This window comes from Mastigoproctus giganteus, chromosome 2 (genome assembly GCF_048544385.1).
Source record: "Mastigoproctus giganteus isolate SK-2022 chromosome 2, ASM4854438v1, whole genome shotgun sequence".
Classification (NCBI taxonomy): Eukaryota; Metazoa; Arthropoda; class Arachnida; order Uropygi; family Thelyphonidae; genus Mastigoproctus; species Mastigoproctus giganteus.
In genome coordinates, this window is record NC_143576.1 from 116,188,168 (window position 1) to 116,212,947 (window position 24,780).

At 37.8% G+C, this 24,780-nt stretch overlaps 1 protein-coding gene across 2 annotated transcripts in view; it reads left to right on the forward strand.

Annotated features, from left to right (window-relative positions):
* eEFSec (eukaryotic translation elongation factor, selenocysteine-specific) overlaps positions 1-24,780 on the forward strand; it is a 101,574-nt gene that overhangs the window by 56,099 nt on the left and 20,695 nt on the right. For both annotated transcript variants that reach the window (XM_090368630.1, XM_090368631.1), the window contains one exon: positions 9,937-10,020. In XM_090368630.1, coding sequence (XP_090224756.1) covers positions 9,937-10,020 — 84 coding nt within the window. The remainder of the gene's footprint in view (positions 1-9,936; positions 10,021-24,780) is intronic.

Sequence of the window (24,780 nt, forward strand, 5' to 3'; positions counted from 1 at the left end):
TAATTTTATTTTAATATATCAGAATTAATTATTAGTACGGTTTTTGAATGAATAAATCACACAAATTACTGAATTCGGGCTATTAAATCTGTGGTCTCTGTGAACAAGCTGATAAATAATTTGTCAAAAATCAGATAAATAAAAAAAAAAAAAAATAATATATAAGTGCACTACAATAAAGTTTTTACTATTATGTGACATGCAGATATCTTCGTTATTGTAGTTTTAGCATGAGTAATAAATATTTGTATATTCAAATATATGCATGTTTATATGAGAGTGTGAGGTTTATTTTTCCTCTCCTGCAAATTCGAGTTTTTGGACTTATTTACTTATTTACTGAGCCCACAGAAATATACATATAGGACAAATACATACCATTGTGTATCATGGTTCTTGATTAATAATAATTCTGTGTGCAGACAAAGTAATTTTTTATTTTAATCTGAGATCAACAAACCTATCCAAATGTACAGTCACTACGCCCAAACGAGCGTTTGTATGAAAGGAATTACCTATTTCATATAACATGCGAGTTTGCGGTAGGCTACAGTAGACAACCACTTTGCTTGCGCCTTGCGCATGCCATAAGCAATCGTCCAATACAGTACGTACTATTCCTTCACTAGGCATAGTAAGCAATACTCTCCGAGCAAACTGTAGTTGATATTACTCCAAACTTTCAAGTGCGGCTCTGTAGAAAGTACAACATTTAACGAATGCTTATTTCAAATTGAGATACCAACAATTCTTCTTTTGTACAAGTTAAATCATAGTAGGTGGTTGTTTTAAACTCTAGACGAGCAATTTTTGAATTGCCCCCCTGAACAATCAAATTTCCCCCATGTGGGGCGTGGGACCCACTTTGGGAAACACCAGGTCAGCCAAAAGGAGTGCTAGTTATGTGATCTAATGTTAAGTTTTTGGTGGTTGTTATTGTTGTTATTTTGGTTTTTAGGAGCATTAGCAACTAAGGCCATATTGCTCCGGAGATATGCGGTGGTCATTTCCTGACCTTTCCGCATCCTCCGTATTTGGTGGTCACGGGCTCGAACCCCAGTCTGATCAAGAAGCGTGTGCTACGCACTGCTGCTCCTGCCCACCTGGCTATGGAGGCGCCCTAAGTTTTTGGGTGTAGGGCTCAAGCAATTTAACAATGATTCGAATGCTAGTAGTTGTAAGTTGGGGGGGGAGACTGAAGGCTGGGGGAAAAGACAGAGATAAGGGGTCCATAGAGAAGATGACCCCCAAATCATTGAGCAGGCCCAGCCCCACCAGAGGGGAAAGAGGTGCGACAAGGGGGAAGCTTGGGTAACTCCCCTTCTCGCCCGGGGAGTGGAGGCAAAGGGAGTATGCAAGGGAGCATGTCTAGGAAGGCTTAATGGCAGCAGCTGAGCTGTGCTGGTGGTTGTGTCCCACCTGGGACAGCATTCCACAGCATGCTGGCTAGGAACAGCCAACAGCATGGATGACCTTGGGAGTCATAAGGTTCCCATGGCCATCTGTCCATCTGATGGAGAGGCTGGAATAGAACATGCAATTTATATCATTTGCTTACATCATTTTTGTTTTTATATATTTTATAGTTTTTTTTATATATATATTTTATAGTTTTTTTTATATATATATTTTATAGTTTTTTTTTTTTCCCTACATTTCAAGGCAACATTTTATAGTGTTTACATTTTACAACTTTTTTATACTTTTTTTTTTCCCCCATTCATCCATCATTCTCATTCACACCAGGGGGAGTGACTCAAAATGACACCAAGCTGTCAATCTCGTCTGTCCAATTATTGCTTTTAAAATAATTTAATGCTTGTTTAAATGACATACAAATAATCAAATTTAGAAGAATATTTATCTACATATCTAATTGAACAAAAAAAAACAAAACGCACACATTTATATAACGATTATACTAATACAATTTTTTTTTAAACAAACTTCGTCATACTTTTGCATTCTGCCTTCGGCATTTATGCATTAGCATTAGTAGAGGCATATGATGCAAGAAAGCAAGCTTATGCAGCATCAGCCAAAAAAAAAAAAAAACACTATCATTTCATACCCCTCTGTTCATCCCAAATACCTGTCCAGCTCAGCCTTAAATTTATTTAGGCTATCAACTTCCACAACAAAAGATGGAAGTCTGTTCCACCAACCAACTACCTGCTGGCTAAAGACAAACTTCCACACATCTATCCTATAACTGTCTTTCCTCAATTTCAATTTATGCCCTCTCAGGTGATTATTCTGAGCAAGAGGAAGAATCTCATCAGCATTGAGCATGCTCAAACCACTCAAGGCTTTATACACCTCATTCAACACTATTTCTCACATTCATTCACTCATCCAGGTGCACACACTTTTTCACCCTTACATTCACACAGCCCATTTCACTCAGACTCCACGGTCATTCACTAATTTTACTCAATTTCCATATTTACTCTTTCAGTACTCGCTCTTTGTCACACATTCATCCCCAGAAGCATAAATGATCATTCACTCACCCTTCCTAGCATTTCCTTTCCTACTCTCACTTCTACATTCACTCCAGTTCTCATTCATTCATTCAATCCTCATTTATATAGCATACTTCAGAATCCTGCAGCTTAGTAGATTTTCCATCTGACAGGTAACCCTGGCTGCATGTCTATACCAGTCTCTTTAAAATGCTTTCCGTGAGCGTTGTCATATTTGGGAACTCAGTCTATTTTGGTTGGATGTATGATGAGGGCAATACCAGCCTGCTTTTATTCCTGTCAGTCACATTTGGTTATTTTCCTACCTCTATGGTCCCTCTGGCAATGAGCCAAAGGAGTCCCCAGAGGCAGGGTCTCAAACCTGGTCAAGTCCAGTAGTTTCTGAGTCAATTCAGGTGTATGTTCAGTCATGTAAAGATTTCGTCATTCACTGGGCATGGGGAGGGAAATGGGCTGGTTATATATTTGGTCTATTGATTTGGTACAGGGACTGGTTGAAGAGCCTGTCTCTGCAAGTTTTGGCAGATTTCAAAAATGTTTTGAGCATACTTGGTGAAGGCCTTGTAAAAGGCCTTCTCTATGATGAATTGGTGTTCTTGGCCCCTAGGAAGGGGTCCAGTTTCTGTGATTAACTCTCCACATTGATTTTCACAGATTACACAGTCATATAGAATGTGTGCCCAATCCTCACTTTCGCCACAGGTACAGTGGGGGTCATTGGTCAGTCCCGAAGAGTGCGGTTTAGTTTAAGGGATCCATGGCCTGTAAATAGAAATGTGGTATAAAGTCCTGGAGCATACCACTTAGGTGGTTTTGAGCTAACCATAGCTACCTGTGGAAAAAACTTTTTGGTAGTAGCACCTTTGGTCTCTTACTCCCATTCAGTTTGCCATACCTGATGTAGTCGTCTGGCAATTTGTCATTTCTCTGCCTTGATGTCATTGGCAAGGTTTGGGGTTATGCTTAGGAAACCCATGGGGATTCCTTTTTTAAGTCTATAATATAGCCCTTTTTTTTGCAATTTCAAGGACAAGTTTTCCAGCCAAAACTTGCAGGGCTGGGTTACTAATTGTACAGCATGCTCTAGTTATTGTTAATAAGATTGTTCTTTGAATGCTATTTAATTTTGCTCTGTTTCTAACTATGGCTGCACGATGGAATCATACGCCAGCACCATAAGAGGTGACAGGTAAAAACACTGGTCTGTAAATGAGTGCCAGAGTTCTGCGCTTGAGACCTCAATTGGCTCTGCTGATTCTGGCAGTCATTCCGGCATAGTTTTGGACTTTTTTGGCCAAGTATGACAGGTGTGGATAGAATGTTAATTTGGAGTCTAGAATTATGCCTAAGTATTTCAATTCTTGGACCATGTGAATTGAGGTATCACCTATTTTTATCACTGGTGGTCACCTTATATTTAGATTTCTTTTCAGTAGGATACATTTAGTTTTTCCTGCCGAAATTTTGAGCATGTGGGTTAGCGCCCATTCCTGCAGTTGTTTGAGTGCTCTTTCTTCCACCACCCTTCTGGTGTTACCTTTTACTAATAAGACAAGGTCGTCAGCAAAAGTGACCCTGTCTGTAGAACTTAAATCTTTTATCAGGAATTCACCAAGCACAGAGGTCAAAAAGAATGGACCTAACCTACTGCTGAACCCTGTGGGCAGCCTTTTGTAACTGGGAATTTTATTTCTTGGAACTGTGTGTGTACTGCTACATGTTGTTTTTTGGTTTTTAGGAGCATTAGCAACTAAGGCCATATTGCTCCGGGATATGCGGTGGTCATTCCCTGACCGTTCCGCATCTTCCGTATTTGGTGGTGACGGGCTCGAACCCCGGTCTAATACTGCTACATGTCTGTTACCAAGGTAGGTTATAACCCCTGGTTCTCAGACTGGAATAAATAATCTAATATGTTATTTACGGAGTCCGCCCAAGTGTGATACATTGATATAGATTTTGTGGTACATTTATCTGGCGGAGTCTTCTGAGGATACTTGGCCACCAGAGGGTGTCAAATGCACCAGCGAAGTCAATAGATATTGCCAGCATGTACTTTCGATCACTATTATTTACTGTTGTTAGGATATAGTGCATGGCATCCTCAGTTGAGGAGCCTTGCTTGAAACCAAATTGCTGTTCAGAATTTGGGTTGCCTTCAGTATAATATAAATTAATTCTATAGAGTAGGTGTTCCATTATTTTTCCTAGAACGAAAAATAAAGCTATAGGTCTGTATGATTTAGGTTCAGTAGGATTTTTTCCTGGATTCTTTAAGATTAATCTAATTATAGCTAGTTTCCATGCTTGTGGGAATAAACCCTTAGCCAAGCATGATTAAATAAGTTCAGTGGAGTATCAGGAGAATTTTCTGCTAACTTTTTAATGGTTTCTATTTCAATTAAGTCAGGTCCAGGGCACTTATTGTTTTTGTTTTTTAAGACTGCTGCTTGAAGTTCTTCCATGGTGAAGGGTGGTTCTATTGACATATTGCTATAATTTATGTTGCTGGCCATTATGTCACTCCAAACCTGGGTTATAACCCCTGGTTCTCAGACTGGAATAAATAATCTAATATGTTATTTACGGAGTCTGCCCAAGTGTGAGTTGGGGTTCTATCAGCCTTAATTGTAGAGTTCACCACATTACCTCTTGGAAATTTGTTGGTGACAATCCTGTAGACCACACCCCAAGGGTTGGCATTACCGTAACATCCCCACCAAGGTCCGCCAACATTCATTCTTTTTTTGTCTTTATTAGAGCAGTATATGAGTTTCTGAGAGTCCTATAGGAAAATCCTCACAGCATCAACCTCATTCTGGGGCCAAGTTGCCCTTGCTCTCTGGAAGTGTTTTCTGGACTGATGCACCCTTCGCAAGAGTATATCAAGTTCAAGGCACCACCAGGGAACAGCATTTTTCTTCAGTTTTCTTTTGGGTATTGCTAGATTGGATGCTTTTTGAAGTATAATAATATTATTGTGTCATTTAGGTTGTGTTCATCTGGGCTATAGTTGTTATGGATCTGAGTCTGCTGGTTTTTGATTTAATCTGTGAAGGTTTGCCAGTTGGCTTTCTTTAAGTTGTATCTGATCTGATTATACCTTGGGGTGGCTGTATCTGACTGTCTATTTGTCTCTTTAAGGTAAAAGCTATAGCCCTATGGTCTGAGGTGGTTCAAGCTTCTTGGACCATCCAATCTGTAATTTTGGTAGATATGGAAGCAGTGGCCGAAGTTATATCTATATCATTTTCCCACAGTATACTACTGTAGGTAGGTAGGTTGTGGGGTCTGTTTATTACCTGTAGGGTAGAAGTGGCTAGGTAGTCTGTTAGGAGTTGGCCATTGTGTTCCTGGCCTGTCAACTGTACGGCTGCAGAGGCTTGACCTACTGTTGGCATCTGTGGATACTATTATCTTAGAATTTGGAAGAACTGTCAGTACATTTTGTAGATAATGAATGCTGGAATTTATATCCTCTCCTGGCCTACGGTAGAGGGATACAACATGAAAGGATCCTGTTTGACTAATTATATGTGCACAAACTGCTAATGGGAAATACAGAGAGTTAACCTTTGTAACGGTAAGAGAAGGATTTCTAATTACTATTGCTGTTAGTGAGGTTTCATGTGAAGATTCTATTATTCTGTATGTTCTAGGGTATTCATGAACCCTACACTGACGAGTACAGGAACTCCTTGACTTATGTAAGGATTACGTTCTACAGAACGCTACGTATGTCGGAGAATTTCCTCATGCTTGTGCAGCACTCGCAACTGTGCTCGCTGAATTGATTGAATCAAAAAATAAATGTTCGACGAACATGTAAATAGAATTATTTATTGTATTTATTAAATTTTTTATCTCATGCGCAGGAAAAATTACAAAAACATGCAATTTAAAAAAATTTCAAAATTTTTAAGGGATAACGTAAGTAAATTATACCTCTCAAGCATCGTTACCAGAATTGATGTCATCAGCTGATAAGTATGCTACTGCGGAGGTTGAGGGCTGTGGAGATTTAGAAGTCGCTCAACCTTACGAAAAAACATATTAAAGGATGACTGGACGGTGGCTTTTTTCTTTTCATCTTAGATTTCTTTGTAGCAAGCAAGCATATCATTCACCCCTCTGTTAACTTTTAAGAATCGTTTGTCAGGATCTATCTTCTCAAACCTCGCCATTGCTGATGCAATTTTACAAAATGCCATTGCCACATCTCTGGTGATGAAGCGTCTCGGCTCCTCATTTGGTTCATCTTGAGCTTCATCAACATTTTCTTCTTTCACTGTTGCTGTATGCAAGTCAATAAGTTCTTCATTAGATAATTCCTTCTCTTCTTCATGTATTAACTCCTCCATGTCTTTGGCATCAACCACCAACTGAAGTAGCTCTGCAACCTTTACAATCTTTTTTGTAACCGCTTCATATGATTTGTCTTTTTCAAATCCTTCGAAGCCTTTTATGTGCCGTGGGCATATTTTCTTCCATGTGCCACTTAAACAACTTTTAGTAATTTCCGCCCAGGCCTTATTAATGTTTAAGATTGCGTGGTAAATATTGTAAGATTTCCAAAAGTCTCTTAATGTAAAATTTTTCTCACTGTCTACTGCAGACAATGCCTGAGCAAACGTTGTGTGTAAATAGTATGCTTTTAAATTCGAAATAACACCCTGATCCATAGGTTGGATGAGTGGTCGTGTTTTGTGGTAGAAATATGACTCTCGCGTTCGAATTGAAATCATCTAGATGCGTAGGATGTCCAGGAACATTATCTAATAGAAGCAAAATCTTGAAAGGAATGTCATTGTCTTTACAACATTTTTCAACCTCAGGAATGAAGCAGCATTTAAACCAATCCTCAAAGAGAGATATTGTTATCCATGCACTCTGTTTCGATCGGAAATGCACGGGTAGGGTGGCTTTATTGATGTCCTTAAATGTACGAAGATTTCCAGAATGGTACACAAGCAGTGGTTTTAATCTGTAATATCCCACTGCATTAGCCTCAAGCAAGAGTGTGGCCCTATCTTTTCATGCCTTGAAACCTGGCATTGTATTTTTCTCTTTGGAAATGTATGTTTGATCCGGAATTTTTTTCCAATACAGTGCAGTCTCGTCAATGTTAAAATTTTTCTGCGTCGAATATCTGCCTTCATCAATAATTTTTTCCAATGCATCACAAAATTTCTCTGCAGCTGCAGAATCGGCACTGGTGACTTCACCGCATACTTTAATGTTGTGGAAACCAGTGCGATGCTTGAACCTATTAAACCACTTGTTGCTTGCCACAAACTTGGGTTGGGATTCGCCGTATTTATCATTAATATCATGATGCTTTCGCACTATACTTATACATTAATATCTTTATAAATACTTGTTGCTTTTGCTTGAATGGTCATTAGACTAAGGGGCACTCGCTTCTGAATCTGATTTTCGATCCATATTATTAACAGCTGTTCCATCTTCGATACAGCACCTGAACATGTTTTGTAAAGTTGATCTTAAGTGCATTCATCCTTTGACATGTTCCTTTATATGCACACTGTCCTTTAAAATAGTATTCACTGTTGAAGCAGCTAGATCTAATTCCTATGCAATAGATGACAAACTTTGTCCTGCTTCGTACTTCTTAATCATTTTCATATTCATTTCTAAATCAATTTTGTTTTGTTTCCTTGCACTACCACCACTTGCACTTTTCATTGGTTGCTTTCCCTTCATCATTGTAATACGTAAATAGGAATGAAGAGAAGCTTCTGAAAATTTTGTTTTTTATATGATTAAAGATTTCAGTGAAGGGGAACACATTTCATCATAATAGCGTAAAAACCCACACAACTGCAGTTATCGGTATTATTGCAAATGCAATAAGATCGAGTTTACTACCTGTTTATAATTAGATGCACAAACAGAAAAGCCCAATAAACCGGAAAATGCAAATTGTTTCATGGTCGTGATCTCCATAAATGTGCTTTAGAAAAATATCACAAAGGCTTTCAAAATTGACTCTTATAATGGGAACATATGATAACAATGAAAGGGTAGTGCAATTTCCATTATAAATATGACCTTTTAGAGAGATAAATAGCTTAGTAGCTTAGTAATATAGTGAAATTTTCAACTTCCAAGGACTTGGAACGAATTACAAAAAAAAAAAAATGTGTTTTGGGTTCACATTACGATATTTTCATGATACCTCCATTTATTCCTAAGAGATGCAAAATATTTCCAAGGTTTTTTTTTAAGTTTGCACGGGCCGGGAAAAACTTACGTAAAGTCGAATTTCCATAAGTCGAGTATTACGTAAGTCGGGGAGTTCCTGTATATGGCTCTTGGATTATCTGGATATCTATATTATTTTCCTCTGCTTTAAGCTTGAGTTGATCCACAACTGTATGTGCTTTGTGAGCATTTAATTGGATTAACTTTAGAGCCCTCTCACAAGTCCTAAAGGAATCCCCTTTTTGCCAACTAAATGGATAGAGCTATATGATCACCGTGTCTGACATTTTATAATCATTTTATAATCACCGTGTCTGACCTCTATATCGTTGATAGGTGCAACATGGCCCTAGCCCTTGCACCAGAAATAACAATACCAATATTGATTACCAATATTAGCAGCAGTGCTTGGCTTTTGTTTATAGTTTTGTATACAGTTTTATTTGTTTTTTGCTTGTTGAGGTTAGTTGATGTATATAGAATAAATGTTTGATAAAATTTTTAGGCTTGTTTTGATTTACAGTTCAACCTAAAAGTAAGTGTTAGCCACAAATTCCAGACATTTACTTTCCAACCATTATTTGCAAATTTTCAGAATGTTGAGGATTAATGTTATTGTTTCTCAACGTTCTGAAAATTACCACATTGAATGAACTATTTCAGCACCATATGTAGCAGTCGTATGGGCTGGAACTGTGAATAGCTCAAATGCACATACTGTTGTTGTACCCTTATTTTTGGCACTTGGCTATGGCAGCTGTTAAAATGTTTGTTTTTACTCCACCATGACCACACAAGTCAGAAGTTTACAACTAATCATTTTGACAGTAATAAAGCCATTACTGTATTTAGTAGTAATGTGGACTCAAACCATGGTCAACTTAAATGCCTGTACTACTGCACTCGTACCCTAACCACTTGGCAGCTAATGTCAGGCCATAAAATGTTCTGTTTCTGTTTATACTAGGTTGCAGAAGTTCACAACTCATTGTTTTGACAATGAATACAAGTGTTAACTGTATTTAGTAGTCATTAATTTCTAGGACAATAAAAGCATATGTTGTTTTTATGTACTTGATATTACATCCCTTAAAGTTATCACTAAGCTCAGCTATCTCTTAATGTAGAACTGTTTGCAAGACAGAATTCTTATAATACAGTATACTGAAAAATCATGTGTATGTTGATATGCATTTTTTTAAATTTTTCATTTTTAATTCATCAGACAGTTGAAATTCCATCTGTGCAACTCTCAAAGAAAGTCAAGAGCATTCAGATGTTTAGAAAGCCAATTGAAAGAACGGTCCAGGTAAGTAGACCTTAAATGTAATGAGGTCTGATCAAAAAGTTCTAAGAGTATTTTGACAAATAAAGATTAGGGTACACACAATTTTTATTAGTAGTAGTGGCAAATGAGGCATGGAAGGAAGCTTATTCAGCATCAGCAAAAAAAAATCTTCATCTGTACATCTCTAGCAGTTTGTTTAATCCCTCATTAAGTTTATTCAAACTCTACCCCCTTCTACAACACCAGATGGAAAATTGTTCCAGCAATCAGTTATTTGGCTTAAAGCAAATTTTCATACCCCTATCCTGTGACCAATTATGCATGTGTCCTGATGTTCCTTCCACTTCTGGAAGCATTAGTGGAAGACTTCAACTGTGAGCTGGTTGAGTTCTCGGTCTCAATCTGTTGGATTGTTGAAATCAAAGGAGTTGATAGCATTTCAGCTATAATTAGTGAGTTTACAAAATGCGTGGCTAATGGTAGTTTGTTTTCCATTACCAGTTAACTCTGAATTTTTTTACATCATTTTTAAAAAACTGTAAAAATGAAAACTTTGTACATAAATATTTACAGTGTTAATATTTGTGCATAAATATGTAAAAAAAATACATGGATCATGCAAGGTCAAGTGAATATGGAGTAGGGGGATTATTACAGGAATTATTTATTTCTTTGGACCAAAAAACCTTTTTTTTTTAAATATACAGCAGACTCTCAAATTACTGGGATTGGATTAACTGGGACACTTCAAGACTCCAAATTATAAAAAAAAAAAAAAATCAACCAGAAATCATAAAATTCAAGTAATAACTAGAATGGGTATAAACAGATGTTTTACAAATCGTAAACGAGAAGCGACATTAGACGTCGTCATTGAGAGATTAATGTACCTATTGTCTTCACACCTGCCGCTCAAAAAAAAAAAGAACAAATGTTTAGTTTGTTTTAGTGCTTCACGTCGATTGTTGTGTTGTTTCCATTAAGAATGGAAACAACACAACATTAAGGCTGGATCCCATTCTTAATGAGGTGGGCCATTTTTCTGGACACATTAAATTATGATTTTTGAGCCTTTTGCCACAACCTTAGGGCTGCATTAAGAGTGTATAGTAGAAAAAAATATTAAAAAGAACAAAAAAAGAATAATAAAAAAAGGAAAATACTAATAAAAATGAAATCGAATTAAAAAATAAATAAAAAAAATTGCATTTAATGCTTCTGGAAGGAGTTACAGTGTTGGGAGATAGAGGAGGCAAACTCCTGTGGGGGAGGATTGCAGAGTAACCATTGGAGAGGACACTACACTCTGTGCATGCTGTTTGATACCATCACATGGCTTGTTTAACAATTATTGCACTCTGCAAGTTATATAAGTGTTGCAGTCCAAGTGCTGTATGTTATTATTATTATTATTATTAGTAGTTGTAGTAGTGGCATATGATGCAAGAAACAAGCTTATAAAGCACCACCCAAAAAAAAAAAAAAAAAAAAAAAATCCTTCCACTTCACCATCCTCTTCACTAATTTTAGTTTGAATTTATTCAAATTGCCCACTTCCACAACACAAGATGGAAGTTTGTTCCAACAATCAACACCCGCTGTCTGAAGGCAAACCTCCATGTATCTGTCATGCAACCATCCTTCTTCAATTTGAAGTTATGCTCCCTCATGTGCATAATCTGAGCAAGAGGAAGAATGCCATGTATGCATGACCTGTATGCAGTGCTCAAGGTGTGGCCTGACCATTGCGTTATACAAAGGGACAATCACTTCCTTATCCCTGCTAGCAAAGTTACAGTATATCATAGACCCCCCCCCCCCCGAACTGTTCTGGCATCCTGTCTTCATTGCTCAGAGAAGTTCATATCTTGACTGCACAATTAACCATTTCTTCATTTTCAACTACCTGAATCTGGGATTACTGCTACTCATATGCAGTACCTTGCATTTGTCGATGTTAAACTTCATCTGCCATTTCTCAGCCCATCTGCCTAATTTTTTAAGACCTTGTTGCAGCAGCTTACCCTGATTACTCTCATTAAACCACCCTGCCAACTTTAGTATCACCTGCAGATTTAGACATAAAGAAGCCTAATATACCTTCATCAATATCATTTATAAATATAGATAACAATGGGCCTAGCACTGGACCTTGGGGAAATCAACTGATAACATTAGTCCATGAAGAGCAGTGTCCATTAATAACCACTCTCTTGCTTCTCTCCTCTTTATGGCACATTATAACCTCATTGTTTTTGCACCATAAAAAGTTAAAAAAATGAAACAAAACCAATCTGTCTTCTTACACTTAACCATCCCTTTATTCAGAGCAGTAACTTGCCCTCAATGCCACACTGTTCCAATTTTTACAATAGTCTTTTATGTGCAACAGTATTAGAAGCTTTCCTGAAATTCAAGTATATGATATCAAAATAATTTTTTGCATCCAGTTCCTTTGTTACTGCATCATAATATCCAATCAGATTGATCAGACACATTGCTCCTTAACAAATCCATGGTATAGTTGCAATATAAGTGCATTCCTGTTTAGATGATCCTGCATTACTTTTTTAACCATGGTTAAAAAAGTAACAATTTTTTAACCAGAGGCTCCATTTTGAGCCTCTCGCCACAACCCTGGGGCTGCATTAAGAGTGCCGAGTAGAAAAAATGAAAATTGATTTAAAAATGGTATGCTGTCTAGATCACCAGGTCAAGCTCATCTTCACTGTTGGCTGGCTGTTCGTGATGGTTGCAGCCCAACCCAGGTGGCCAAAGCTTAGGCAGGGGCACATGTTCTGCCCAACTCCAACCACACAGCTGAGGTTGAATGCCAGGAATGGTCTGAAATGAGCAGGAGAAGTGTTAATAGGAATAAGGATTGGGGATTATATGCCATTATTTTATATTTCTTTTCTTTATTTATATTTCTTTTATGGTATTTCTTTTGAGGTTGATACAGAATAGTAGGTGTTTTTTTTTTTTTTTTTAATTCAATTATTATCATGCATAGGACAGGAAGAGGAACATGGTTAGTAGATGGCGAGAAATAATTTTCGTGGTCCCATGCCCTAAGGAAGAGTGTCAGCCAGGGTTAGTTGATGGTTTTGCTCATGCCACCCCTGTAAAATTAGGTTATTGAGCATGCCATATCACTTTGTTGAGCCCATGCCATATTAAATCCATGCAAGGTCTAAAGCAAAACCTGTTTGCTATTAGATAGGTGAGCCTGATAAAGTGGACTTTCATTATATATACAGTGTTTCATAACATGTGGGCTGTATCTTCAGGATTGATTCAAGACCATCCTGAAAAACAATGAAAAAAAAAACCAAAAAAAAAAAAAAAAGAAAAAAGTTATTTGCATAAATGTATCCAGTTCTGAATGGTTATGGAGCTATGGCCATTTTTTTAGAGAATGACTGTGGAGTTTTCAGTTTTAAAAAAATCATAAAAAATAAATAAAAAAATGTACCCAGTATGAATAAACATTTTATTAGGTATATTGTTTTTATTTATGTAATTAATATAATAAATAAAAATAAGCATGTTTTTATTATTTTTTACGCTGACCGGGCTAGCCAGATGGCTAAAGTGCCTGCCTGGCAACCCAAATGTCGTGGGTTCGAATCCTGCCTCAGGCTTGGATATCACGATGGTGCCACACTATCCGGTTGGATCTCACAGCCACGATACATGAAGGAAGCAGGAAAAAACTGGTTTCTTTGTGTATTGCCACATCATACGATATAAAAAAATAAAAATAAATAAAAAAATATTTTTTACCATTGAGAAATAATAAAAATTTTATTATTTTTACCATTTTTTTTAAAATTCAAACGTTGGTCCTGAAGGCGTGTATGCACACACACACAATGCATTATTAAAAGGTTTGGGGGCAAACTTTGCACCATGTTTGTCTGTAGACCGACTGTAGATACTCATTTACCTGCAGTCAGTCTGAGTTAGCATGTATGAATAGAAGATGTTTTGTGCATTTCACTGCATTTTAAAATGAGTGATATTAATCAGCAGCCAACTTGTATCAAATTTTACTTCAAATTAAAGAAAAGTGCAACAGAAATACACAATGTTAAAAATAGCCTTTGGAAAGAACTTTTGTTTGAAGTCTTTTCAGGAGTTTTCAAAGTTTAAAGAGGATCACTTGCCCATTAAAGATAATTCTTGCTCTTCTCACTCTGGCTAACTTTCAGCTTCACAGCTAATGATTTAATTGTTTATGTTTATAATCCATTTAGAATGATTGACATTTAACTATCCTCAAAGTTACTAGTTAAATTGGTATTTCTTGTGTGAATTGTAACAGAAATTTGGGAATACTAGTTTCAGTCATGGTTTCCCCTCACTTTCTCACTGAGGATCGCAGAAAGCTTTGAGTTCTCATACATGAGTATTTTAGTCAACATGCTGTTGCTGACCCACATTTTATTTCTTCCATCATTACTGGTGGTGAAAAGGGAGGGGGGATCATTAGGTAAATCTGGTGAGTATTATGGATGGTGCTGTTTGGAGAAAATAGCCGGAAGAGTGGGGTTCAGGGAATTGGCACTTACATCAAGTCAATGCATCTGCATGCTTGGCCATTTTCATTCAAGAATTTCTTGTCAAGTATTCTATCATGGTGATCCCCATCCATCATGCATACCAGAATTAGCTTTGTGTGATTTTTTTTTTTTTTTTTTTTTTGTTTCATAAATTTTTGAAGTTTCATAAATCTATGACCCATAAAATTTCATAAATTTGTTGGGTCATAGATTTGCAACAACCAAGGAAATTATTCAAAATGCAAAACAGGAACTACTAGCTGTCCCAAAAGAAGCCTTTTGGGAATGCTTCCAGAAATTGCAGAAGTATTTGAATTTTTGTATAAAGTGTCAAGTGACTACTTTGAAGGAGATCCTTCCAATTACCCAGTCAGTTTAATCACTTCCCAAATTTAGTTCAGCTCTCAAACGTTTTGGTCAGATTTCATATATATATATTTGGAGCTTGCACCTCAGAGGTGTTTACATGCAATTACTCTTTACAAACCATAAAATTTCACTTCAAAATCTGGTCTAGACAAATTGTATTTAGGAATATAGAGAAAATTTTAGTCATTAACTTTGAACCAAAAATATTTGTGCAAACTTTATTTTTGTACTACATCTAAGAGGTACAGCACAAGCACTGCCAGGTTAAGATTTAGAATCATATTTCTACTGTTAGACAAAGTGCTTTATTTTGAGGGAATTATTCAGTTAAATATTTTTCAGTTTATAAATGTAGTTTTTTGCACAGAAGGGTTCCAAATAGCATATCAGAGAAATATATATATTAAAAATATAAACAAAATATATAATTTTAAACCCTTACTAATTAACTACTGAAATCAATTATAGACTTCATATATTACAGTGGAATTCTATGGGCACTTTGCAGGAATACCAACTAAAGTTTGAAGGCATTATTCCCAAAATTTGTGGAAATATTTGAGTTCCTCAGTGTGGTTTGATTTTCTAATAGTCAGGCAATTATAAAACCACTAAGGTAGCAGTTGAGGAGCACAAAATATTATAGCTTCACACATAACAAGCATCTAAAGAAATTCAAGCTTATTGAGGAAAATACTGGGCAGGTTGAGTTCATGGTATATTCTAACTCACTGGCCTGCTGCTGTTTCTTGCATATAGCTGGAACATAAGCTTACAGAATTATGCATAAATTCTCAAAATTTATCTGCTATGGGGATTAAAAGAAGAGTTGCAGATATTTGAGTGTTATCACTCAAATATAATAGTGTGTGATTGACCTATTTTACTCAACAGATAGTAGCAAACATCAAGAAACTGCACTTGGAAGTGATTCATCATCCTTATTTTAATTTTTTTGATTTTAATATTTTTGGAAGCTGAAAAATGATCTGACAAGATGTGAATTCTACATATAAGATGAAGAAAAGAAGGTGTGGTCAACAGCAGTGCAAGTCTTTTTATGAGAAAGATATAGAAAATTTGAGCAAAGGTAAAGAAAGCCAACACAAGAACCACACAAACTACTAAAAACTTACCAGACACTGGTTTGCTGCTACCGCAGTGTCTCCCTGCATCCTCGGCAAACAGACTGTATATGTTATCAGTATCAGCAGTAGAAGGCGAGAACGATATACTGATTGACACATGGGCGTTACAGACGATAGCATAAGCATTTTAGCATTAGTAGAGGCACATGATGCAAGAAAACAAGCTCATACAGCATCAGCCAAAAAAAAAAAAAAAAAACCAAAAACCCTTCTCATTTCACTGATCCATTCATTCCAAATATTTGTCTAGTTCTGCCTTGAATTTATTTAAGCTGTCAACTTCCACAACAACAGATGGAAGTTTGTTCCAGCAATCAACTATCCGCTGGCTAAAGGCAAACTTCTGTGCATTTATTTTACACCTGTCTTTCCTCCGTTTGAATCTATGCTCCCTCAGGTTTATAATCTAAGTAAGAGGAAGAATCTCATTAGCATTGAACCTTCTCAATCCATTCAAGGCCTTTTACAATGATATATAGGAATTTTGCTAGCAGGGAAAAAGAAGTGATTGTCCCTCTGTATAAGGCAATGGTCAGGCCACACCTTGAGTACTGCATACAGGTCTGGAGGCCTCATTTTAGGAAGGATGTCGATTTGCTTGAGCGTGTACAGAGAAGGGCAACAAGATTGGTGAGGGGAATGAAGGGATCCTCTTACCAAGAGAGGCTTAAGTTCTGCAAATTGCAGTGGCTGGAGATTAGGCACCTGCGCGGTGATCTGATTGAGGTGTATAAGGCCTTGAATGGGTTGATCGCGCGGTGATCTGATTGAGGTGTATAAGGCCTTGAATGGGTTGATCACGCGCTGAATTCTGATGGGATCCTTCCACTTGTTCAGGTTACGAACCTAAGGGGGCATAAATTCAAATTAAGAAAAGACAGATATAGAATAGATGTGCAGAAATTTGCCTTTAGCCAGCGGGTGGTTAATTGCTGGAACAAACTTCCATCTGTCGTTGTGGAAGTTGATAGGTTGAATAAATTTAAGGAGGAACTGGACAGGCATTTGGAGGGAATGGTGTGTTTTTTTTTTTCTTTGGCTGATGCTGCATAAGCTCATACACTTGCTTTCTTGCATCACATGCCACTACTACTACAACTCAATCAGATTGCCTTGCAAGTGCCTAGTCTCCAGAAGCGCAATTTGCAGAACTTAAGCCTTTCTTCATAAGAGCATACCTTTGTTCCCTTCACCATTCTTTGTTGCCCTTCTCTGTACTCGTTCCAACAGCTCTATATCCTTCTTAAAATGAGGCCTCCAGACCTGTATACAGTACTCAAGGTGTGGCCTGACCATTGCCTTATACAAGGGGATAATCACCTCCTTATCCCTGCTAGAAAAATTCCTGTATATCATTGACAAGACACCATGAGCTACTCTTGCAGACTGTCTGCACTGCTCAGAAAACTTCATATCTGACTGCACAATTACCGCCAGGTCTCTTTCATTCTCCACTATCCTGAGTGTAACACTACATAGTTGGTACATTTCTCTGGGATTACTGCTACCCATATCCAGTACTTTGCATTTGTCAATGTTAAACTTCAGTTGCCAATTCTCAGCCCATCTATCCAACTTTTCCAGATCCTGTTGCAGCAGCAGCATACTGTCATTGCTGTTATTAAAAACACTTCCAACCTTTGTATCATCTGCAAACTTTGACATCAAGCTTGATATACGTCTTGACAATAAATAAGCTCATACACCAACTATTAATTGAAATAACTCTTTACTGTGACTAAAATTTACAAATTAAAATAACATATTTACAATAAAATTTAATGTATAAAATAAAACTGCTATGGAAGAACTGACTATATAAGAATTAAAACTGTAATAAAATCATTGTGATAAAATAAAATTACCTAAAATAAACTGGATTAAAAGCGATAAAACCTGTAGCTTTCGGAAGCATCAGCTTCCTTCCTGAACAGTAATGAATCTTCTGGATACACTTCCTTATATATAACAGGCTCACGATATTTCACCACGTGGTTCCATCAGCGTATGGTCAGAAGTGGAAGCAGAAATAACTTGGGAGCGCGGAAAGCAAAACCGTTCATCTGTACTTAGGACAATAGTTTCAAATAGGGGATGCAAATGCATACCCCTGTCCCTATTCATGGTATTGTGTTCGGATGAACAGATTCGCAGGCTCTCGAGCCATTTACGGCACCCTTGCATTTTTGGATGTATCGATCTCTAGGATAGGCCCCTAGGCTAAAAACTTCGGTTTTTAAAAAAACCTATGTGTAGAGGTTAGCACACCCACTACAGTTCAGCACAAGCTGGACAGCATAAGAATAGCGTAAAAGCTCTAGTAAACAGAGCAATGTCACACTGTACTACTTCTGAGGATAAAGAATGTGAAATCAAACGGGTCACGGCAGACCTTAGAAAATGTGGATACCCCCAGATGATCGTGGGCAGATACAGCAAAGGAATATTGTCCAACCGTAGAGAACTGTTTGTTCCTGTGGCTACCGCATACATTCCTTACTATCCGGGTCTTACTGAGCGGTTAACCAGAATTTTACGGGGTTTTAATACACGCTGTGTGCAGCTTCCCGGGTGGAGGTTGCACACAGTTGTGTCTCTGGTAAAAGATCTAATCACAAAGGACTTTAGTAGTGGAGTTGTTTACAGGATAAAATGCGCATATTGTGGGGAATGCTATGTGGGCGAAACAAAACGGATCATCTGGGGGAGCATTTAAATGCTATAAAAACCGCTGATTATAATAAGTCTGCTGTGGCTGACATTGTTGGGAGAGGCAGCATCATATCTCCCCAGAGGATGCGGTTATTGTGGATCGAGCGCATGGATTCTGGGACCGTAAATGGCTCGAGAGCCTGCGAATCTGTTCATCTGACAACAATACCATGAATAGGGACAGGGGTATACGTTTGCATCCCCTATTTGAATCTATTGTCCTAAGTACGGATGAACGGTTTTGCCTTCCGCGCTCCCGAGCTATTTCCGCTTCCACTTCTGACCATGCGCCGATGGAACCACATGGTGAAATACCGTGAGCCTGCTATTAGCATTAGCATTAGTAGAGGCATTTGATGCAAGAAAGAAAGCTTATGCAGCATAAGCCAAAAAAATTAAAGTAAAATAAATAAATAAAAAATAACCACTTCCACTAAACCCCTCTGTTCGTTCGAAATACCTGTCCAGCCGAGCCTTAAACTTATTTAGGCTATCAACTTCCACGACAAGGGATGGAAGTCTGTTCCACCTACCAACCACCCGCTGGCTAAAGGCAAATTTCCGCACATCTATCCTACATCTGTCTTTCCTCAATTTGAATTTATGCCCTCTCAGGTGATTATTCTGAGCAAAAGGAAGAATCCCATCAGCATTGAGCATGCTTGAACCATTCAAGGCTTTGTACACCTCTATCAGATCACCTCGCTGGTGTCTAGTCTCCAGACAATTGTAATTTGCAAAACTTAAGCCTTTCTTCGTAAGAGCACCAATTTGTTCCATTCACTAATCTTGTTGCCCTTCTCTGTACCCGTTCCAGCAGCTCTAAATCCTTCTTGAAATGAGGCCTACAGACCTGTATACAGTACTCTAGGTGTGGCCTGACCATTGCCTTATACAAGGGAATAATCACCTCCTTATCCCTGCTAGAAAAATTCCTATATATCATTGACAATACACCATGAGCTACTCTTGCAGCCCATCTGCACTGTTCAGAGAACTTCATATCTGCCTGCACAACCACCCCCAGGTCCCTTTCATTCTCTACCACTGTCAGTGTAGTACCACAGAGTTGATACGTTGCTCTGGAGTTGCTGTTTCCCATATGTAGTACTTTACATTTGTCAATGTTAAACTTCATTTGCCACCTCTCAGCCCATCTGCTCAACCTTTCCAGATCCTGTTGCAGCAGCATAGTATCAGTAGTGTCGTTGACAACCCTGCCAACCTTCGTATCGTCTGCAAACTTGGACATTAAGCTTGATATACCATCATCAATATCATTTATAAATACAGAAAACAATAAAGGACCCAATACTGAACCCTGAGGGACTCCACTAATAACATTAGTCCACGATGAGCAGTGTCCATTGATTACCACTTTCTGTCTTCTCCCCCTCAACCACCCCTTTATCCATAGCAGCAATTTGCCTCCAATGCCACACTGCTCCAATTTGTGCAGCAGTCTTCCATGTGCAACAGTATCAAAAGCCTTTCTAAGATCCAAGTATATAATATCAAAGTTATTCCCTGCATCCAGTTCTTTTGTGACTGCATCATAGTATCCAATCAAATTGGTCAGGCAAGACTTCCCCTTAACAAAACCATGCTGTGTCTGAGCTATAACTGAAGTCTTGTCTAGATGATCCTGCAGTGCTTCTTTAACCAGTGCCTCCATTAATTTTCCGGAAACAGAAGTTAAACTCACAGGTCTATAATTACTTGTGTCAGCCTTTGATCCTCCTTTGTGAATTGGGGTCACATTTGCACATCTCCAGTCCATGGGTACCTCCCCTGAGTCCAAGGAAGCTCTCATAATTATGGCTAAGGGTTTGATAACTTCCATTGCTGCCTCCTTTAATATAACTGGATAGATTCCATCCACCCCAGGTGCCTTTCTTGTGTTTATCTTCAACAATTTCTTCTCCACTTTACTCTCAGTTATTACAAGATTCTCTAGCTTACTGCCAGAGTTGAATACACCTCTGGCATTCCCCTCCCTGAATAACTCCTCATGTGTGAATGTCGATGCAAAATATTCATTTAGTTTGTTAGCTACCTGAGCAGGATCATCAACAGTTGACCCATCGATATCAAGTGGACCAATCTGATTCATCCCCTTCCTTCTAGAGTTTACATAAGTAAAGAACTCTTTGCTGTTTTTCTTCGCATCCTTTGCCAAGAATTTCTCGTAATCTGCCTTTGCCTGCCTAACCTCCTTTGTAACTTGGTTACAGATCAACTTGTATCTATCATAGGCTTCTGTGTCACGTGTTAATTTGTATGTATCCCATGCATTTTTCTTCTCTGCCATATGCCTCATTAGTTCATCTGACATCCATTTAGGCCTAAACCTTGAACAATATTTCTTAGTTGGTATGTAAAGCCTAGTAGCTTCCAAGATAAGTTCTTTGAATGCTTCCCATTTTGAATTTGCTGTTGGTAACATCATCAGTTGATCCCACTGTATAGAATTTAAATACTGTCTCAGTCCATCGTAGTCACCTTTACGAAAGCAATACCCCTTCCCTTTACCCCTAATGGTAGTTACCTCTTTGAGTAAATTCCACTTCAGAACACTGTGATCACTGCCACCTAGTGGTTCATTTATCTGCAGATTCTTAATGCATGAAGAATCACTACTGATAATCAAATCAAGAGTATTACTCCCTTTAGTTGCTACCCGAACATGCTGATGTAGAAAACAATCATCCAATAAATCCATAAAAGCCTTGCTAGTGTGTGAGTGACCAGCTCCCAAATTCCAGTCAATATCTGGGAAATTAAAATCCCCCATAATAAGACTCTCTGATTTACTGGCCCACTCTATTTCTCTGTACAGTTTCTTATTATACTCATCAGAGTCATTAGGCCTATAGCACACTCCTACTCTCAATTTTGATCTCCCAATGCTTATGTCACACCAAACTGACTCGACACTGCACTGTCCAGCGATGTCGACTGGCTTCACTTCCTTGGATTTTATGTGTTTCTTAACTAATAGCATAACCCCTCCTCCCTTCCTATCCTGTCTATCCTTTCTGTAGACATTGTACTCCCCAAATTCCAGTTCTGCATTCCTTATATCTGGGTGACACCACGTCTCTGAAATCCCAACAATATCTGCCTTTGATGTTTTGAGCAATACCTCAAATTCATCAAATTTATTTACTAGACTCCTAGCATTGGTGTACATGCAAGTATACATGCACCTGCTCTTCCTCTTAGCCACCCTAACACAACCCATGTGTTTACTTATACCCCAATGATTCCCAGCAGTCTCTGAAATATCCTGCATCTTATTTTCCAGGCTGCTGCTCATTCCAATAGAAGCAGTGCAAGAATCACTTTCTCCTCTGCCAGTAGCACCTGTTAATCTATTAGTCCTTGTATCCCCCCAATCTAGCAGTTTTCCGACCCTCCTAACACTGCCTCGATAGCATCAGCAAACATTCTTGCACCCTTTCTATTTAAGTGTATCCCATCCCTGTAGAAGCAGTCTCTCCTGTTAACAAGTACAGACCAGGCTGAAAAAAATTCTACCCCTTGAGCCCTGCACAATCTTTCCAGGGCCGAATTGATCGACAGGGCTCTCATCATATACTCCCTCCTATCGTGTCTGGGCAGAATTGCAGACACTTTCAAATTCAACCCTAATTCACCGCTTTTTTTCATCAGTGACCTGTACTTGTTAAGTAATTCCGCCGGTCTCCTACTCTTAATATCATTAGTGCCAACGTGTACAACTATATCACCTTTTGTGCCCTTAAAAGATGATATCCGCTCTACAACGTCATCAACCTTTGCCCCTGGCAGACATACCCTGGTCCTGTTCCATCTATCCTTTTTACAAAGCATGTTTCCCGTTTCCCTGACAATAGAGTCACCAACAACTACTAGTTCCTTTGGGACCAGCGCATTCTGCCTTGGGGGCTGCCGCTGTGTTGTGCGATGACCAAGTGCAAGCTCTGGCATTGGTGTGGGCAGCTGAGAGCTTGATGGGCCCCTCACTTGTAATCCTTCGAGGGCATCCACCCTGTCCTTCAAGCTCTCATATAGGCCCATAACAATGCTGAGTTGATGCCTGATTTCCTTACACTCCTTGCATCGCGCACATACAAAGACATCTCCCATGGCAGTATCATGTCCCATACCTGACTGCTCCGCAAACATCAAGCAAATAGTGCATCTTAAAAGGCTGTGATTCAGAGGGCAACTGCCCCCCTCAGTTCTCCCCTGAGCCACAGCATTCCCATTAGCTTGAGCCTTTTGCTTTGCTGCTCTGGTTTGAGTCATTATTTCGATTTACTTTCAATAAAAATTTCAATTTCAGTACAAAATTAAATCCTAAACTTGTATCTCAACACAGTTATAAAGCTATATTTATGTTTCAGTAACGAGTGTTATCTACGAAATCTACGAGTGTTAGCTACAATATATTTGTTTCAGTAACGAGTGTTATCTACGAAATATTTATGTTTCAGTAACGAGTGTTAGCTACGATATATTTGTTTCAGTAACGAGTGTTATCTACGAAATATTTATGTTTCAGTAACGAGTGTTATCTATGAAATATTTGTTTCAGTAACGAGTGTTATCTACGAAATCCCTTTATATAACTTCCATATCAAGTTATGTATTAATTATTTATTTTTACTAATTATTTATATTACGTAACCTAAGTGGTTATATGTATAGTTAAAAGTACAATTTAATTGCCAATGAAGTTCGACAAGATTAATAGATTTTACTGATTAATTTTCGCGTAGCAATGGCGGCTATTTACGATCGGTAAACACGTGGATTTGATACCCTTTCCGATACTAAGTAATACCTACAAAATCTCTATCTAAGTTACTTTAAACTTAAGTACCGTAAATAGGAATATAAAGCTACTCTAGAAAATAAGTTAATATGTCAATTTAAACTAATAAAGCAGAAAATAAATCAGAAAAAACTTCTCTGTTCCAAGAGCGGCAGAAAGGCACGTCCGCACAGGCAACTCTCGTCCTCAGACTCCATATATAATACTATATATAAGGATACTATATATAAGGAAGTGTTGCCAGAAGATTTATTGCTGTTGAGGAAGGAAGCTGATGCTTCCAAAAGCTACAGGTTTTATCGCTTTTAATCCAGTTTATTTTAGGTAATTTTATTTTATCACAATGATTTTATTACAGTTTTAATTCTTATATAGTGTATCATAACAGTTTTATTTTATTTTATACATTAAATTTTATTGTAAATATGTTATTTTAATTTGTAAATTTTAGTCACAGTAAAGAGTTATTTCAATTAATGGTTGGTGTTATGAGCTTATTTATCGTCAAGACATGAATTTACCCAACCTCAGAGGCCTTTTCCAGGATAAGCTTGATGTACCTTCATCAATATCATTGATAAATATATAAAACAACATGGGCCCAATACCAAACCCTGAGGGACACCACTAATAACATCAGTCCACGTAGAACAGTAGCCATTGATTACCACTCTTTGTCTTCTCCCACTCAACCATCCTTTTATCCATTGTAGCAACTTGCCCTTAATGCCATACTGCTCCAATTTGTACAGTACTGCTCCAATTTGTTCCATGTGCAACAGTATCAACCGTAAACATTGTAGCATTAAGCGATTCATTGATGTTATGATATATATATATATAAAGAATCTTTCTTTCTTTTCTTATTATTTCATAAACTACCCTTTAAAGTTAGGTAAGGAAACCTTTCCCTATTATTTCCTAACCTAACCATAAGATCAGGTTATGAAATATAATGAAAAATAAAGAAACCTTTTTCCTTTTTTCCTAACCTATCCTTTAAGCTTAGGTTAGGAAACTTACCTTAAAAACATACAAAGAAATCAGTAATATGATTTTTTTAATAGCGAAAACACACATGAACTCCAGTAATCTACTTTTAATAATGAGAAAAAACTAATCATTACATCGTCTGTCACACCATGTCAGTCAGTATATCGTCTTT